The 12,844-nt window shown below is 34.5% G+C and overlaps 1 protein-coding gene and 1 long non-coding RNA gene across 2 annotated transcripts in view; both read right to left on the bottom strand.

Annotated features, from left to right (window-relative positions):
• Window positions 1–362: 362 nt before the first annotated feature.
• The window catches only part of fndc4b (fibronectin type III domain containing 4b), a 16,932-nt gene continuing 4,450 nt past the window's right edge, over window positions 363–12,844 (bottom strand). Inside the window, exons 2-6 of the mRNA XM_084096054.1 lie at window positions 9,405–9,520; window positions 9,067–9,271; window positions 7,725–7,814; window positions 6,659–6,795; window positions 363–1,289 (exon numbers count right to left, since the gene is read on the bottom strand). Of these exons, the coding sequence (XP_083952180.1) occupies window positions 1,248–1,289; window positions 6,659–6,795; window positions 7,725–7,814; window positions 9,067–9,271; window positions 9,405–9,520 (590 nt within the window). The 3' untranslated portion in view covers window positions 363–1,247. The remainder of the gene's footprint in view (window positions 1,290–6,658; window positions 6,796–7,724; window positions 7,815–9,066; window positions 9,272–9,404; window positions 9,521–12,844) is intronic.
• Window positions 11,313–12,844, bottom strand: part of LOC311071875 — a 2,290-nt gene continuing 758 nt past the window's right edge. The window contains exons 2-5 of the long non-coding RNA XR_014603941.1: window positions 12,527–12,594; window positions 12,248–12,354; window positions 11,993–12,110; window positions 11,313–11,695 (exon numbers count right to left, since the gene is read on the bottom strand). This is a non-coding gene — a long non-coding RNA (uncharacterized lncRNA). The remainder of the gene's footprint in view (window positions 11,696–11,992; window positions 12,111–12,247; window positions 12,355–12,526; window positions 12,595–12,844) is intronic.

Genomic DNA, 12,844 nt, shown 5'->3' with positions numbered 1-12,844 from the left:
TTATCTATCTGTCTATCTGTCTGTCTGTCTGTCTGTCTGTCTGTCTGTCTATCTGTCTGTCTGTCTGTCTGTCTGTCTATATATCTGTCTGTCTGAAATATAATGTTACAATTGTAAATACTAATATTAATAAATATTATAATATATGCTAAACATTAATTGTAATAGATTTTATATATGTATATTCTATCTATCTATCTATCTATCTATCTATCTATCTATCTATCTATCTATCTATCTATCTATCTATCTATCTATCTATCTATCTATCTATCTATCTATCTATCTATCTATCTATCTAAATCATATATGATTTAATATAATATGAAATGTCTGCCTCTTTAAGAACCAACAGACAAAACTCATGGTTTTTCCATTTATTGGAAAGTAGGATTGAGAATGAGAATATTAATAAACTTCGCTTCTAACCTTTGCAGTGAAATACAGTATTTAAACTACATTCTTTATCTATTGCCCAAAACTACAGTGATGTGTAGCTAATTTACTGTACATAACTTCATCAAAACTTCTCACTTAGGGAACAAAGAAGAAAAAATAAGTTTTTTTTAACACATTACAATATCAGGGTAGACATATGCTTCTACTAATAGAAACGTTACTAAGTTTGGTTTAGAAATGCCACACACCAAACCATTTCTACGAACACAGGTGAACTGGTTCTCATGTAAACCCCTCTGTTGAACAATCAACTCTACGAGGGTCTGAAACATTTAATAACACAGTGCTAATACTTAAAGCACAAAACAAGCCATTGATATACAGTTCACTGTGGTTAGAAATTATTAATGCATAATATAAGGCCACTTTTGTGGCTGACGATGAATTTATTGTAATAATTTACATGTATTAATCAGAAATGCCACATTTATTATTATTGTTCATCCTCTTTCAATGAAACACATTCACGCAACAAATCCATATACACACATCTAAACCGCTGTATATCTGGCTGCCAGTGTTTGAACTCCACAATCATATTCATAGCACCAGTAGCTCCTCCTGTGATTATAGTTTATGCAATAGGTAAAAAGGTATGCTCATTGTCCAGTTCTTTATTGGAGTATACTACTGAGTACCCGTATACTACCTTACAATTCCCGATTTGGCTGAGGGAGCTGAGAGGTTTACATTAATATTGCCTTTAATGCTCGTCTTGAATATCAGAGGATGAGCTGATATCCGCTGACGGGTCTGGTGACAGACCAGGGTTCCTGATGATGCCTTGGTTAAACCTTGATGATGCTAAGGGAGGATGATGTCCTTTGGAACTACAAAAGAGTAAAAATGGTCAGAGATTAGAAAAAAAAAATCAATAAAATACTGAGGCAAGATTGAATTTCTTTATGGTTGAACTGCACGTATAATAATATACTTCTATTTTTACAGCATTCATGGGAATTTTCCATAACACTTTACAATAAGGTTACATTTGTTGACAATAAACTGACAATGCAAATATTTCTAAAGCTTTTAACAATTTTAGTCAAAGTTAATTTCAACATTTACTAATACATTATTCAAATTAAAAAGTTGTATCTGTTAATATTATTCACAATTGACATGAACTAACAATGAATGCATTTTTGTGTTTTGTATTTGTATGCTAACTTCTGCTATAATATTAATACAAATGTACTATATACAAATTGTAAGGTTAGTTAATGCATACCTAATGCATGAGCGTTGTGACTGGAAGATACTACGATATAGTTTTACAAATAAATGATATTTTCAACTTGAAAGTAAATATGCATATAATGTAGATCTTTTTAATTGGTTGTTTTTAAATAAATAAATTAATAAACAGTTATGCTGTGATGAATCTGTTTTGGAAGATAACAGCCGAACTGTTTTAAAGCAGAGGGTGAGTCATTTTTCACTCCTTTATTTGCTTAATAAAAAATAATTTATATATATATATACATAGCCCTTACAAGTAATCTGCATGCGATGCTTCTGGTTAAAACAACTTCAATATTACCATATATAAGCTTACATGGAGTGTGAATATGTAGGTTTACTATAGAAAAGCTCAAATGTGATAAAAATGGTGAATGACCAAAGCGAAAGCCCAGATATCAAGCTATACGCCCATGACCTAATGTTAACTATTGGGACATTATTGTAAAGTGTTACCAAATTTTCTGCATATGAAATACCTGTATGACATCGTCAAATTATGCAGTGTACAGTACTTTATACCACAATGAAACATGCAATATTCAAACATATTACAATATGTTTCTACACTTTGGAAAGTAGCTGTGTGTTTTGAGAGAATCAAATATTTTATGTTGTGTACTTATGGACAGTGAGAATGAATATCACAATATTATTATAGACTTCCTTATTTAACCTTACATTCCAAAATGTGAATCAAGTCAATCAAGAGTAATTTAAGGTGTGATTTTTAACATCTCTGCATGACTTGATCAGACTATAGAGTTAAGACACAGTATTTACAATGCAAGATTTGAAAATGCAAAATAATTTTATTTGATTAATATTTGATGAATGCATACTTTTTTTAACACTTTATAATAGGTATACAGTAATAAAGTACTTACAAATCATTTTCAAACCATTAGTTTATAGTTAATTATAGTCTTTGTTTCTAATATACTATATGGATAGGATAAATATTGTTTAATTAGCATATGCAAATAAATGCTTTTTTTTAAATGCTTTGTTAACAATGTATTAACCATATAAGTGATGTACAGTATTTCAGTCCAGTAGTAAAGGGAGCTGTTAATGGTTATTATGAGTAAACAGAACTTTCTCACTTTATATTAGGTCACAGACAATCAGAAAATGTCATTAATTAAGTAATTTAAATCTTCCTTTCTTACACATTAATTACATTAATATTAAGTGTTCCTTAAAATTTGTACATACATAAAACATACATTTTAATACATTAAACATCAGTTAGGATTGGGATACAAAGCATAAAAGAACATTATCTAACTCTTTACATACAAGCTAATTAAACAATAATCTGTAAATTACAGTGACTGAAGAACTCTATAGTTTATAGTTTACTCTGTATTCAATACTTTATCCCTTAAAATTAATAGTTGATCACCCAAATTCAATTTTTTAAGTTTTTTTTTCCTATAAAAATAGCTTGAATGTCACTACACCCTTGCTTTATTTACTATCCGCAGACCCATGAATATGCTGATTAGCCCCGCCTCCACTCACTCACACCAGCTCAGAGATCCGTTCGGCCAACTTACTGAGGTAAACACTGTACAATGGTATCGCTCTTTACAACGTCAGACACTTAACGGTAATAATATGATTAGCCTTATGCTTGACATTATCAAACAGCTAATAATGTGTAGCTAATGTTAAAATATACCCAGATAACATGGCTTCTTTAGAGACTCTCCTGCTTCACAGCAGTTAATGATATGCTAAAGCCCGCCGGCACGTTGACATGATTGGTTACAAGGTAGTTTGTGACGTCAGAAACACCAGCGATTTCAAACCACGTTTTTGAGACTGTCTTGCAGTTTTAAAGAGAAAATACTCAGCAATTGTGTTGACTTATTAATCTGCACATGGTTTGTCTTAAAGCATATTAAAAACACCACATAGACGTATAAACAACATTAAAAACTTTAAGTACCCCCACAACCCCATCAATAAGGCCCCCTTCATTGACACTAAACCAACAAATCAATGTTGTGGATAAAAAAGACTGGACAAAATACACATTTTAAATTTTAATATTTTAAATACAACAATTGATGGAAAACAAACACTTATTTAAAAATAAAAAAGACATGAAATTACCACTATAACCAGTAGATGGCGACAGAGGAGAACTTATTTCCATTCCCTAATATTGTTTTTTTTTCCTCGTTTTGCTTTTACATTTATATTTAGACATTATAAAACCACTACGTTTAAAAACATTTTTTTATCAAAGTTTATCACTTTTTGTACTGAAGTAGCCTCACAAAGTCTCATAAAAAACAATAACTGTTCTTAAATTGACTGGTAATAAATTGGCAATGAATTACACAAAGGGTACAATGAGCGCTCCTTTTATAATCACTGAAGATGTCAGTCAGTTTAACGCAATGATTTTGGCACAGTTGCGAAAACTCCCGTTTTAATCAATGAATCTAACTAAAGTGCACAATAAATGTCTAATTCACAATGCATTTACGCTTTGTTTGTTATTATGGGTTAGGCATGTAGAACTTAAACTGGCACTAAACAGAAACTCAGCGTTTTGAGGAATATTGGGCGGATTCTCACAACTAGTAACTTAAACACTTCTGATTGGACATTACTTTCAACAGACATGCCAGTAATTGGCTACAATACTCAACGCTGCAAAATCACGTTGTAAATGGACACATTTGCAGCGACTAAGGCCCTGTCCCAAATGGCGCAATTCATGCGGACTTTCGGTCTCGTGGACTTGAATTGCGCGTGCTCGCTGAGTCTACGAGTCCGTAGGCCGTCCCATTCAGCATTTTACCGCTCTGAAGTGTGCTCAGCAGCGCCCCCTTTGTACCCTTGAAGCGGTCTTCCGCGAAGCCCGCATAGATGCAGGCTCCACACACTTTAACTACCCAGGAATCCTTGCGAAAGGCCAATCAGACAACAGATGGGAGGAGATTTCACTCACGGATAATTGTTGACATGGCTGAGAAGAAAATATTACGGTTTTTATGACCTAAATGTACATTTTACCAGTTGTTACCTACAGTTTATACAAACATTATGGTCATCGACCAGTGGTTGATGTCTCAAACATAATAATAGCGCGTTTAATAATACGATCGCATTATGATTCATTAAATAAATAGAACCGAATGTCAGGGCTTTACTGAGTCATAAATATGTAAACATAGTATGAATATTGAAACCTGTAAATTGAAAAAATTATGTTTAAATTATGTTTTAAAATTGTAATCTTAGTTCAAATGGAACATTATGTAGCCTATTATTATGTACAACTACATCATTTAAATAAGCATGATATATCTATTGTTTAATGCCCAGGTGATATGCACAATATCAAAATATAGAACTGTAAAATTAGGATGTATAGTTGACATGCAGATAAGTGCGCAAAAATGTGATTTCTCCTGGCCAACAACAACCAGGCCGTTATTTCCGGCGTGCCGATCGAGTCTATCCCAAAAATACCTCTCAATGCGCCCTCGTGGACTCGCGCCAAGGGCCCTATAGGTCTGCACTACATGACGTCACCAAAGTGTGGACTCTGAGGAAGTCCACAAGTCCGGAGTGTGCCATTTGGGACAGGGCCTAATGCGCCAGGCTGAGGGGATGTTGGTGCGATTGACGGTGTTCCTGGCATATGCCTATTCCGCCAATGCAGAACAAACCAAGCAAAGTCTAAATCGCGCACCCTTTGGAGCCTGCACACGTACCCCACCTAGGGTACACGCACCCACGGTTGGGAATGACTGGTGTAGATAATGCAGTATTCCATTGGAAACAACAGTCAGGGTTGCCAGGTCCCAGAAAAATTTCCAGCCCAAAGCCGACTCAAACCCCGCCCAAAAGGAATGAAACCCAGCCCAATTTACCCCCTGTCCAATCACAGTTGAAAGCTGCGGGATTCCCATAAAGGTCCTTAATAAACGTTTTGATTTTGTTTATTCTATGGTTTAAATCTTATTTTAGATGTTTATATGTATATGTGCTTATTTAATTATTGAATCTGTATTATCCCTCTTCAGTTAATTACTTTTTTAAACTTTGGTACTGTTAATTCTTCTTTTACTCTGTCTTTGATTGTAATTTTCAGCACTTGGCATGATAAATTGTTTAAAATGCAAGCTACAAATATGAATGACATAGCCATCCATAAAAGTCAGTTCAAGTCCAATTTGGGCTATTTATATAGCTCTTTTCACAATACACATCGTCTCAAAGCAGCTTTACAGAAAATCATGATGTTCATAATTTATTTTTTCCTTTTTGCCTTATAGTCGCATTTAGCAGATTAAAATGCTATGTCTGTAAGATTGTCTTTGCCTTAAAACACGTGGTAACACTTTACAATAAAGTTCACTAGTTAACATTAGTTAACATGAACTAAGAATGAATAATACTTCTTCATTGAACATGAACAAACAATGAACAGCTGTATTTTTATTAACTAACATTAACAAAGATTAATAAATCACTCGCTCTTTCCGCACCCTTTAGGTGAAATGGTCCTCACTGCAGAACACGAAATCCAGGGGGAGGAGTTGGATCCAGATCCAACTCCTCCCACCTTATATATACTTAAACCTACCCATCTCCACCCCCTGATCCCTAAACCCACCCCTAAACCTACCAATCTCCACCCCTTAGATCTGGATCCAACTCCGCCCCCTGGATCTCGTGTACTGCAGTGAGGTGCTACTGCTTTAGGTTGCCAGGTTTCCAAGGATCAACACACTTTCAATAAAATAATGTATTTTCATTTGTCTTTGTCTACAGATAAACATTTGGCGGCCGCCGTACATTATACAAGTACGCGGTACATTTCCCGTGACTGCATTTCCGAAATAACCCAATTATGCGGGAAAACCGCGACCCTGGCAACACTGACCACAGTGAAAGCCACAGTGTTGGTCAGTGGTGAAGGTCTCACCTTGCTGCCCAGCAGGCCTCCGTTATGGTACTCTGGGGTACTTTGGCCAGACAGCGGCTTGCTTTTCTCTTTACTGTGGTTGTTGGAATCGTTGTCTTTGATGATATCATACTGCTTACAGAAGAGCACAATCACAGCTGCAGCAAGACAGAGATCAGTTTGATTACGGGGACGCAGATCTGATACGTTTAATTAAAACAAAACACTATCTTCCATCTGGATATCACAATTGAGTTTGAAAGGACAAAAGTTTTCTTAAGGTCACTGTAAAAAAACAACAACAAAGCAATACTTAGGAGAATATTTGAAATGCAGAACAGAGAAAGTTAAAATATTGTTACAGGTTTGATACTACCCTGTAAAGCCTATTGTTTCATATTTGATATGAAAATATCCAAGGCCTCGAAATTATAAACATGATTAAAACGTAAAACGATTTTATAAAGTAGGAAAATGTTGGCGTTATTTTGTCACTTATTGGGATTAGTATGCTAGCTGTAGCCATTTACATCCAGTCTTTGTGCTAAGCTAGGCTAGCGGTGGGTGCGTCAAACAGACTTACAGCACGCACGGAGAGGAAAAGGTATGTATGGACTTATCTAACTCTGGGGGATACGGTGAATAAGCTAAAGTCCCAAAAAGTCGAAGTGTTCCTTTAAATATCATGTTACAAAGACATATTGTTGAGAGATATAAAGTGACAACTGATATTTATATGCATTTATGTAAGTACTGTTATAAATGTCTCATTGATTTACATTACAAGCTATCAGAATTTCATCTTACTTTTTGGTCATATAAATATCAGCAACTGCACTAAATTGCATATTTTTTGCTCAGTTTAAGCCTCTGAATAATATTGAAATGAGCTCCATATTCTTGTGAATCATATATATGAGCCATAAAAGCCTGATGTATCAAATCAGGCTTTACAGGGTTAAATGGAGGGACAAGTCAAATGATTTCCTTTGGTAAACAATATCACGAATATCATTGCAAGCAGAATATTATTTTTTACTTGTTTATAATGATTATGTTTAATTCAATCCAAGACAATGTCCTTTACCTGCCCACATTAGTAGTACAGTCATTATGATCAGTATCTCTCCAGTCTGAAGGTGTCTGGAAATGTCTAAACCCTCAACCGCAGGGTCATCTGATCAGGTAAACAAGACAACAACACATGTTAGAGGATGAAAGAGATCATTGAAGAAATGTCAGAATTAATGAGGATGTCATTTATTAACAAACTCAAGAAATTAGAAAGTTTTGTGGCTTTTAGTTGGGGACATGTAATGTACGTAAGACATGCTCCTGCTGTACAATATAGCGTACATGAATTAGCCGTATAGCAGATCTATACAGGTGGAGCTGGGGAAGGTGGAGGGTTTCTGAAATGCTTTAAATGCTGACCAAGTATTTGAAGGTTGAGCAGCGAGCTCATTGGCTACTAAAACAGCAGGAACCAATCAGCTGTGCCCTATAGAATGACGTGATTGCAAGCAGATTGAGTTAAGGACCCAAGGATCAGCCTGTGCATCTAGAGTTTCATGACAGAACTTTGTATGTCTGTGAGCTTTGAGCTCATCATATGCTAATGCACCAAAAAAAAAAAAAAAAGAAAAAAAAAGTCAAAGCTGTAAAAAAAACAAAGCTTATTGGATTATGCTATACAAGAAAATAGAATTTAAGTCTTTCTACATCAATCGTTCATGTTTGAGTATTATTTGTAAAATTTACTAGCACTTTCTGAGTGAAAATAGTTTCAAAGTAAATGACAACCAGGTTCTGTTTTTGTCATGTTTTTGTTTGTGTTTGGACTTTATTTTATTTCATTCAGTCTCCTTGATTCTGCCGTGCTTATTGTGTTCAATTATCCCTAGCTTGTTTAATCATTAGTTCCCTTGTTTCAGGTGTGTTGTTTTGTTAGTTTGTATGGTCCCTCTCGTTGTTCTCATTTGCCCCAGCTGTGTCTCGTTCCCTGATCCCCTCTGTGTATTTAAACCCTGTGTGCTCTCTTGTTCGTGGTCAGTTATTGTATGTAGGTTTCGTGTGCATGTACCTGTTGCCTGTTCTGAGTCTATCCTGTTCTGAGTCTATCCTGTTCTGAGTCTATCCTGTTCTGAGTCTATCCTGTTCTGAGTCTATCCTGTTCTGAGTCAATTAAAGTCTACTGCTGCATTTAGATCCGACTACCGTCTCTGCTTCTACGAGAATCATGACAAAATCCTACACCAATTTTTTTTTTTTTTTTTTTTTCAGTGTAAATGATGACAAAAACTAGCAGATACAAATCAATGAAATACGTGCTGGTTGAGTCACTTAATAGCGTCTTTCACAAAAAACATGAAATGTGCTTTATAAAATGAATGACATTATAGTAATGCTGATCTAACAGACATGTTTACCTTGATCCATCATGGTGGATTGAAAATGTTCAGACTTTTTAAGCGTCCTGAAGTGAATCTTTTTGCTGGCCAGACTCTCTCCATAGAGTCCGACGGATTGGACCTGGATGATATAGTCTGTGTCTTCATCCAGATCCCAAAGTATACAAGCATGACTGGTCGTGTTCACCTCACGAATGAAACGCTGCATCAACCCGTCCTGACGCTAAAACACACGCACATACACACGTTTAAAGATTCATTAGAGGGCATATTTATTGCAGATATTAAATGTCAGACTCCCTCGATTGCAATATAGGCCCGTAGGGCTGAATCTCATTGTAATAACTTTGTTTGACCTGCTGTGAGATGGCAAAGCCAATTACGGTCTCTCCGTCCAGAATATTCCAGGACACGGTGGCCGAATCTGCGCGCAGGTGTGCAACAGAGACATTGACAGGAGCAGCAGGGCGGTCTGTGAAACACAAATCACCAGCATGAATCATTTCTTAGCACAACCATCTGATGCACTCAACTGAAATTAAAGCTGAAATATTCAATAAAAGATTCGGGCTCCATGAACGTCATGTTTAAAAACATTCTATTAAACACGTTACTGTTGTATGCAAATGGATGATGCTTGTGAGGGATTTTGAGATGCTTTGTAGTATTTATAGATTCATCCTGTCTCTGCTTCCCCGAGACATCCAAGGACCAACTTGACACCGGCTCAATGAACAACTACAATAATGCAGTTCATAAATATGCAACACTTCTGTATTCAGCTGATTCACACTGCTGGGATTTTATGCAAATGAATTCTAATATTAATTCTTCTCTTTAATGGGATAAGCGTGACTCAGTTGGTCCAACTGACTGCCAATCCACAGTGCTTTGCCAAATCTCTGACTTTGTGTCAAGGAGAAAAATGTGTTTGACTGAAAAAGGACATGCAGAAGGTTTTGTCAAACCCAACAACATATTCTTAAAATAAAAATAACAATCCAAACAATCTAGAGAAGACTAATGCATTGTGACACTTTTAATCATTTTTGTTGCTGAATGTGTTCAGTATATAGGGACTTTAAAACATTATAAACATTATAAGCATGACCTTCTGATACAATATAACGACATGTGCACAAAAAAAAAAAAAAAAAAAAAAATATATATATATATATATATATATATATTAAGTCTGAATCAACCTGACAACATGTTGCTAAAAAGTAATGTTTTTAAATGGTCAGATAAGGTAGAAATAACGCCTGCACATTTATTTTATAGGTGTATAAATAACATTAAAAATATCATTATAATGCACAAATGATTAAAAACTGACAGGAAAATGGGTTGCAGAGCAAGACTCGTTTGGTCAATAATTTGCAAACATGCCCTTGTGAAAAAAAAAGTGCACTTAAGTGTACTTATTACATGAATAATATACTTTAAATATATACACTTAAGTGTGAATTAAATGCAATGTTTTCGACACACTGAATGCACATTAAGTGCAATTAATTTAAAATATATCACATATTAAGTTGAAATAAAATGCAATAAGTTGCCATTAAGAGTGATTTTTTGGAACAACTTAATTGGTACTTTAATACAACTTTATATCTACTTTCATAATTGCTTCTAATATCTTCAAAATATAGTTAAAGTGCACTACACAATATAATGACACGCAATTAATGTGATTTAAAATATACTTTAATGTCAGTTAACAATACACTTTAGTGTGAATTAAATGCAATGTTACAATCAACAAAAACAAAAATGTAAAACCCTCTAAATTTACTGACAAAATAATCTCTAAAAGAAATACATAAAAACCTTTCTGTTGATGCACAAGAAAACCCCAAGAAACACTATGCATAAACACAGACAGTTTTGGAAAGAGACCTTTGGGTAATGCTTTACAAAAATATATTAGTTGCCTACTTCAGTTAACATGAACTAAGAATGAATAATACTTTAAGCATTTATTAGTCTAAGTAAGATAATATTAGTCTTGGTTAGATCATGTTGGCTAAAAAATAAACTAATATTAACAAATGAGACCTAATTAAAAGTGTTACCAAACCTTGTTATTTAGCTCTTAAAGGGATACTCCACTTTAAAATGAAAATTCTGTCATCATATACTCACCCTCATGTTGTTTCAAACCTGTATGAATTTCTTTCGTCTGCTGAACAGAAAGAAAGATATTTAGAAGAATGTTAGTAACCAGACAGTTTTTGGTACCACTGACCATTGATTTTTTTTCCTACTATGGAAGTCAATGGTACCAAAATCTGTCTGGTTACTAACATTCTTCTAAATATCTTTCTTTCTGTTCAGCAGAAGAAAGAAATTCATACAGGTTTGAAACAACATGAGGGTGAGTATATGATGACAGAATTTTCATTTTAAAGTGGAGTATCCCTTTATACCTTTACCAGCACCAACATTAAACAGGACCAAATGCTTACTCCAGCATTACAGTGAATCTAAGTTTGTAAAAAATAAATAAAAAAAAAACCCCTGAAGAACTCCAAAAGCACAAAAACCAAAATTATTTGTCACACAATTTTTTAAGTTGTTGGAAAGTGCTGTTTATGTCAATGTCCCAGATGCTCTCCAGAGTACATTTCAGAAAAAATGCCTTGAGGAAAAAAACAAACACAAAAAAACAGAAAATTTGTTTATAATACAGATCCAGTCCATTATTATATTTGGCTCAATTGAATGAAAGAGATAGATATACAGTTGCACTTCAAAGTTGATATACACCTTGCAGTATCTGCAAAATGTTAACAATTTTAGCAATAATAGGGATCACAAAAATGTATACGTTTTATTTGTATTTAGTACTACCCTGATGAAGCAGTTTATTCTGCAAGGTTTATGTAAACTTTTGACTGTTAACTGTTGATGAATGTGTGATGTAATTGATTACTACCTCAGTCACCAGGGCCACATCGTAGGGCCACACCAGGGCCACAAAGCTGGGCAAGGTTCCTTCTATTTCCCACAAACACCAGGATTCCACTGACTACGCCATCTTTACTGACACTGGGCTTAAAGTGATTAAAAATAGAGAACCTTTTTATTGCTACTTTACAGGGAATTAAGCATAACTTTATCAATTACACAAATATAGATATATGACCCATGCAAACCCAGGACCAATGCAAATTAAGAAAGGTATTCTTACATTTTAAGCTTGCCCCACATAGCTATCTTCATGAAGGATGTTCCTGTTCCTGTATTTACCACGGTTGACACAGCAATGCTGCAAGCCTTCTTCCTTTGGTTTGTTACCTATAAAATATATGATGATTATAGGGGCATGTGTAAATGCACAGGTGGGAATTTATTACTTGCACATGCAAAAGATTCAAAGCATTTAAAAGCTATAGGGATAGTTAGTGACTTGAAAGTAGTGTTTTAGCTTGATCAGGATGTGCTGTCATGATAAATCTTGTAACATCACCTCATCAATACAGGTCTGTGATTCCACACCGCTTGCACTGAATCTCCAATAACAAATATGAACTGATCCTGCAAAATGAATGTTTAAATCCAGATAAACACAAAAATATTACATATTCCAAAACAAATAATAATTTTACAACTCTTTAAATACAAAATTAAATTGAACACATTACAAGCATTTTTTTTAAAAAGATTGATTATTTGTATTAAATGTATATAAACGTCTTCGAGTGTTACAATATTGGATCAGCATTCAGCAATTTTTTAGTAGCTTGTTTAAAATAAATTAAATAATTTAAAAAGTCGGTTTAGTTTA

The sequence above is a fragment of the Abramis brama genome (genome assembly GCF_963993115.1).
Source record: "Abramis brama genome assembly, chromosome: 21".
Taxonomy (NCBI): domain Eukaryota; kingdom Metazoa; phylum Chordata; class Actinopteri; order Cypriniformes; family Leuciscidae; genus Abramis; species Abramis brama.
The sequence above is the reverse complement of the archived record's forward strand: the minus strand, read 5'-3'. Positions and strand labels throughout refer to the sequence as shown.